The sequence below is a fragment of the Amblyomma americanum genome, chromosome 3 (assembly GCF_052857255.1).
Source record: "Amblyomma americanum isolate KBUSLIRL-KWMA chromosome 3, ASM5285725v1, whole genome shotgun sequence".
NCBI classification, from domain to species: Eukaryota; Metazoa; Arthropoda; class Arachnida; order Ixodida; family Ixodidae; genus Amblyomma; species Amblyomma americanum.
In genome coordinates, this window is record NC_135499.1 from 18,136,579 (window position 1) to 18,142,578 (window position 6,000).

The following is a 6,000-nucleotide window of genomic DNA, read 5'->3' on the forward strand; positions in this document are numbered from 1 at the left end:
GGCCTTCTCGTAGAGTAAAGCCATTCGTATTGGAAGCCGTTACCGAAACAGAAATCAGTGGTCTTATAATACACTTAAAAAATAATGTGGCAAGTGGGCATGATGAAATTTAAGTGGAGCCCGTAAAGCGAGCGTCATTATAATCCTGTCCTAGCCTATCTCACTAGTCACTGGCTAAAGTAATTCCAATACACAAAGGAGGTAGAACTGATGATATTACGAATTACCGGGCAACAACAGTGCTACAGGTGTTTTCTGAGATTTACGAATTGTCAGTCATTAACCGGCTGGCAAAATTTATAACCAAGATCATATAATATCACCCTCGCAGTATGGTTTTCAGAAAAGAACTCAGGACGCTCGTCTTACTGTAAAGCAGCAAATAATCAAAAATTTTGAAGACCAGTTCTTCACCTTAGGAATATTTCTCGATCTGCGCAAAGCTTTTGATTCCGTTGAACACGAAATCTTAGCTACAAAATTAGATTGCTATGGAATTCGAGGCATCACATTGGACCTTACAAAGAGCTACTTGTTTCGGCAACTTGACATTTTACTAGCGGTCCCGCAAGGTTCGATATTAGGGCCGTTACTTTACTTTTCCTTTTATACGTGAATGACATTACGGAACGGCAAAGAACATCCACAATAATCATGTTTGCAGACGACACTAGTCTATATTTTACAGGTAGACCACTGCATGAGATGGAACAATCCGTCAATCTCTGTTTAAACACTTTATCCACATGGCTGCAGCAAAACAAACTTCTTTTATATAATTTTTGAAAATGAAAAACCAACTAGCTCAGATGTCAATTCTGCTTCAAAACAAACTTCTGTTGAATGCAGTAAAAACGAAGTACATGATATTTAAGCAGAAAAAAGCATTAAATTGCAGTACAGAGGGCAAAAGTTAAAGTGTGCAAAAGTTTCTTGGGGTATGGTTTAGTGAAGAGTTGTCCTGGACCCCTATGTCAATCACCTGCTTTCCGAACTCGCGAAGTCTGTTGGATGTATTTGAGAAATAGCCTCTTGTCTGCCTCTATGGCTAAAGCAATCACAACATTACTCCCTGTTCTATTGTAAACTTTTGTATGGCAATCTGGTCTGGGGAACAACGACAAAAGGAAACTATGATATGCTACAACTGCTGCAAAAACGTGTCCTCCGGAATTTCGTCAACCATAACGGCCTTGTTAGATTGTTGTGAACGCAACCAATTTTCCCAGATTTGATATTTTACCAACAAATAAAGTCTATTATGGATACCGGCGCAGCAAATGGGTAAAAAGAAACCCCAGTATTTACACATCTGTCTTGGGGCAATAATATTCCCGTAACCCCAAACGCAGAAATTAAAACGTCAGAACAATTTATGGACGACAAGATCTGGAATATCAGGTGATAGACATGTCAAATAATTGTTTCTATTTTGGATTTCAGCCTACCTATAAAAACGTTCAAACGTGAACTCGGGCAATTTTGTTTTTCATTGGCATTGCTAAGAATGATAAATGTAAATTTCATTTCCATTATGCCAATGTTGACTTCTTTTTAAGTGTTTTTGAGACATGAGCGAATCTTCAATGTGATAAAAAAAAACGTCCGTAGTGCTTGAGCAAGTACAGCCACGTAAGGTAGAATGTATGCGTGTACTATTTGTAACGCATGCAGCTTGTCTTTTCATATTTATTGTTGTCATTCATTATACCAGCTCTCTGATGTACTGCTGTAGGCTGCTCCTTTTGTTACGGAGGCAGAGACCTCGTCAGGCATCCATGCCTTTATTCTCTGTCAACCGCAGGAAGATGCGTTTTTCCTGAAAATAAAAACTGAATGACTGACTGACTGACTGACTGACTGACTGACTGACTGACTGACTGACTGACTGACTGACTGACTGACTGTGACTAACTGACCGACATGCGAATCAACACGCCCGTAGTGGCGCCGGGTGTTTCATTGGCACCATCTCCTGGTGGTGACCGGAAAGTGAGACGCTGCGGCACTCTCAGAGTCGGGCCGCATATGTGCAAGAGCAGCCGTCACTGCCTGGAAGCGCTGCGGAGCACTCACCACTGGAGCCTGGGGGAAGAGCCTGGCGTCGGCAAGCCGGGTGGCCAGGCCGAAGCGCGACGGGACCCGATCCGAGAGCGGGTGCTGCGAGTAGTCTTCGTAGCCGGCCGTGTAGCGAGAGAAGCGGTACGGGATGCGCTCGTACGACCGGCCGGAGCGCCGTAGTGTTCCGTCCGAGTGCCAGCTGCGCCGCTTGTGTCGACGCTTCTTGCGGCGCCGGCTGTAGTCGCCTTCGTCGCCCCTCTCGTCCAGCAGGTCAGAGTGGTCGCGCCTCTCCAAGTCGTCCCAGTCGCCCACGCGGTCTGCCGTTACCTGGTAGCAGGTAACGGAGGCCTTAGTCGTTACCGTGTCGCTGGATGACTTGTCATTGGCTCCCTTGATCGTGTATTGCTTGCCCGCGCGAAGCTTTTTTGGGTCCACACGTGTTATGTGCGTGATGAACTCGAACTCTTTAGAGCCGCGGCCCGAGTGTGAGGCCGACGATCGGCGCCGCCCCGTGGAAGTGCTGGCGCGGGAAGTGCTGCCCCATGTCGAGGACGATGAGCTGCCCGAAGTGGACGAGCTGCGGCGCGTCGTCGAGGAACGGCGCCGCGTCGACGAAGAGCGCCTCGCTGTCGACGAACTCCGCCGGCGACGGCGCCTTCGTCGGGGCGTCTTTTTTGCAGGAGCGTCACCTTCGTTGAGGCCCAGCCAGGAGCACAGAGTGCTTACGCACGAGCCTTTCGTGCGCTCGGTCTTTTGATGCCGCGAGCGCTTACGCCGCCCAGGCGACGAAGGCGACGCACGGCGGGAGGCTGGCAGAGCAGGCATCGCTCGAAACTCATCGGCTACGTTCTCCAGCATCTGGCAGCACTGCTCCAGCGCGTTCGCCACGCTGGCTGCTGGTCCGGCAGGCCGGGCCGGCATCATCGGACTGAACATCTGGCTGTGCACCATGGTCAGAGCGGCCGGAGAAAACTGAGGCTGCTCCTGCAGACGTTCAAACGGAATGTCTCCGGTGCTGTCCCAGTCCCTGAGTGCTCGCTGCTTGGCGGCGCGCCGGCGGCGCCTCTTTTCTTTGCGAGCGCGCCGCCGCCGCCGGCGCTCCGTGCGGCGCTCCGTGCTTCTGAGCCGCTTCAGTTCCCGCTCCGTTCGGCTGTTGACCATCATGCTCAGCTGGTTGAGAATCTGAGCCTCCTTCTGCACGTCCGAGCTGGAGCTACTGACACGGCGCGCGCTGGCGAGCGCCAGCGGGGCCGCCGCACCCATCATGGGGGACGCGCCCATCAATGTGGGTGAGGCCATCATCAGAGGCATGGCGACGCCCTCACGTGGAGGGCTCACGGACACCTTCGTGTCAATGCGCGGCATGCCGTCGGCGCCCGTCACCTTCTTGGAGGTGGTGCGTATGATGCGCGCGTCGGGACTTATGTCGACGCCGCGTGCCCCGTAGTACACGCGGGAACGCCGGCGGCCCACGCGATGACCCGGAAGCTCGATGCGCCGAATGATATTCTCTTGCGATGTGGAGTAGCGCGGCTCGCCGTCTGGTGACGGAAGCTCGACAATCTGTTGCCGAGTGATGGCCTCGATGCCACGCCGAGGCGGAGGCGGAGGCTCTTCTTCGGGCTGGATCATTTCGATCTCGGTCTTGGTGCGGATCTTGATCTGCGGCCCACCGGGAGCTTGAACTACCTGTTCCGTTATTACTCCTGGCTCTGACACCTCGATACCAACTGGTACGACATCGACTGCTGCTGGCATTGCCGGGATAGCCTGCACGTTGAACTGCTGGGCCGTCGACTGCTCCGACGAGCCAAAGAGTCCGGGCGGTGGCAATCCCTCAGGGCACGTCAGCAGTGGCTCTAAGTTGGGCGGCTCCTGCGACGACAGCCTGTTGAATGTCTCGGGCGAGCCAACCATGCGGATCCGTTCCATCACTGGCCCGTCCAAGGAGGACGAGGAGGAGCGTTCGTGCGTGATCATAATCATGCCGTCCGGGAAGCCCATCGGAGGCAACGGAGGCATGTCCTCCTTTGATGGTGGCTGTGGCGCTGCTGGCAACACTAGCGGTGCAGCGGGTGGAGGTGATGGAGGAGCAGGTGGAGAAGGCGGCGCCGGTGCCGCTGCTGGCGGTGGGCTCGCTGGTGGAGGGGACCTTTTCTTGCTTCCCTTCTTCTTACCCTTTGATTTCTTCTTCTTGCCCTTGCTCTTCTTCTTCTTCTTACTTTTCTTCTTTTTCTTCTTTTTCTTGCTTTTGCTTTTCTTGCTTTTACTTCCCTTGCTCTTCTTCTTTTTCTTCTTCTTCTTTTTCTTTTTCTTCTTCTTTTTCTTTTTTTTGCTGCTGCTCTCGCCCCCGCCGTCGTCGTCATCGTCATCTCTTTTGATGGGCTTCCCCAGTTCGAAGCGGTAGTTCTTCCTGCGCCGCTTGCGCTTTTTCTTCTTTTTCTTTTTTCGCTTTTTACGCTTGAGTGTTTCTTCATGGGGTCGCTCTGGCAGCACCGCCTGCTCCTTGGTGTCGTCGCGACGCGCCAGGTGCACCACTACGTCCGACGCCTGGTGCTTGTCGAACTCCTGGACGCGTACATCCTTTTCGAAAGAGAGCCTCTTGTTCTCTTTGATGATCTCCTCACCCCAATCCAGATCAGACGGCGTGTCGCCCATCGAGATGTCCCACCTGTAGTGGTAGCCGCCCTCGTCTTGCACCACGGGGCGCCGCGTCAGTGGTGTCACTTCCTGCGCCGCCGGCGCCGTGGCACCGGCAGCTGCTGGCGGTGGTTGCGGCGGCGCAGCCATGGCGTGGCCTCCAGACTCGGTCGGTCGCCGATGCTCTTTCTACGCACGCTGCCTCTCTGCTCGGCGGACGCACGCTGCCGCAGCTCAGTGCCCCGCAGAAACCCAGCCGCACGTCACCATTGCGCGTTGCTGTCTACGGTGTCCTCTACCAAGGCGCACAGCATGCTGTTCTTCCTCCATGCGAAGGGGCCTCGTCCTCGTCTTTGTCCACCGCTGCAAAGCGACCTCTCCACGGGAGTACAGCCACGAGTGTATGCGGATTACTTTGAGCCCCTTTCCATGACTTGCCTGCTAAGAAAATTAAAAACTAAAGATCCTCTTTTGCACCAAGCCTTCACTTCGAGACCCTTAGAAAAATATGTTTTTCTTTCTCTTCGATCGGGGCTTCCTCTGTGGCTCCCTCGTGGAGGCGCTGCAAACAAAGGCTTCCCTTTTTAGTAGTTATTGCTGACAGAAAGATGTCTGTGTGGCAATCACAGTTCGCCCTTGCTAAGGAGTCTAGCTAGATGCTAGTTTGACTACTATGAACTAGCGTAGCGGATACTGGGGTGGAGATGAGCGTTCTGGACAGTTCAAGTTGCCAAGAAAACAATGATTCTCAACCCAAATTGTTGTACTGGAAAGCACGCAATTACAGAATTCAGTTGCATACAAGCGCCTGTGTCGTCATCCTCAAACAAGCTAAGTCCTCTGCAAGAGCAAAAGCGCTGCAATTAGCTTTCAATCAACACCAGCTGCGGACTCACTCTGCCGGGCCACCCCTTTCCCTCAGGTCGCTGCATTGTCCTGTACTTTATCTGAACACCTATTGTTACTTCGGAGCCATAGCGCAAACAGAACAAGGGACCAAGAACGAGTGTAAAGTGCAGGCATGTGTAAAGTGGAACGCATGTGTAAAGTGCAGGCCTTTACTAGACAAGTGTTTTTTAGTTGAAAAAAGCAAGGACAAGCGCACTCGTGAAATTATTGAAGCAGAGAAGACAGCCAGATTAGGAAGTGCTTGTGTAAGCACTCCTTCTGTCAGACTCTCAACAAGTGACATTGCCTACCGACGTTCGCACAGGATTTGAGCATGCTTTGGGACGACACGGCATTAATGCATGTATAAACTGTTGTACTTTTGCTTCCATTAAAGTTGATGGAAGTTAG

General features: G+C 52.3%; 1 protein-coding gene across 1 annotated transcript in view; it reads right to left on the minus strand.

Moving 5' to 3' along the window:
* LOC144124465 (uncharacterized) overlaps positions 1 to 5,051 on the minus strand; it is a 237,836-nt gene extending 232,785 nt beyond the window's left edge. The window contains exon 1 of the mRNA XM_077657144.1: positions 2,077 to 5,051. Coding sequence (XP_077513270.1) covers positions 2,077 to 4,851 — 2,775 coding nt within the window. The 5' untranslated portion in view covers positions 4,852 to 5,051. The remainder of the gene's footprint in view (positions 1 to 2,076) is intronic.
* Between the last annotated feature and the right edge of the window lie 949 nt (positions 5,052 to 6,000).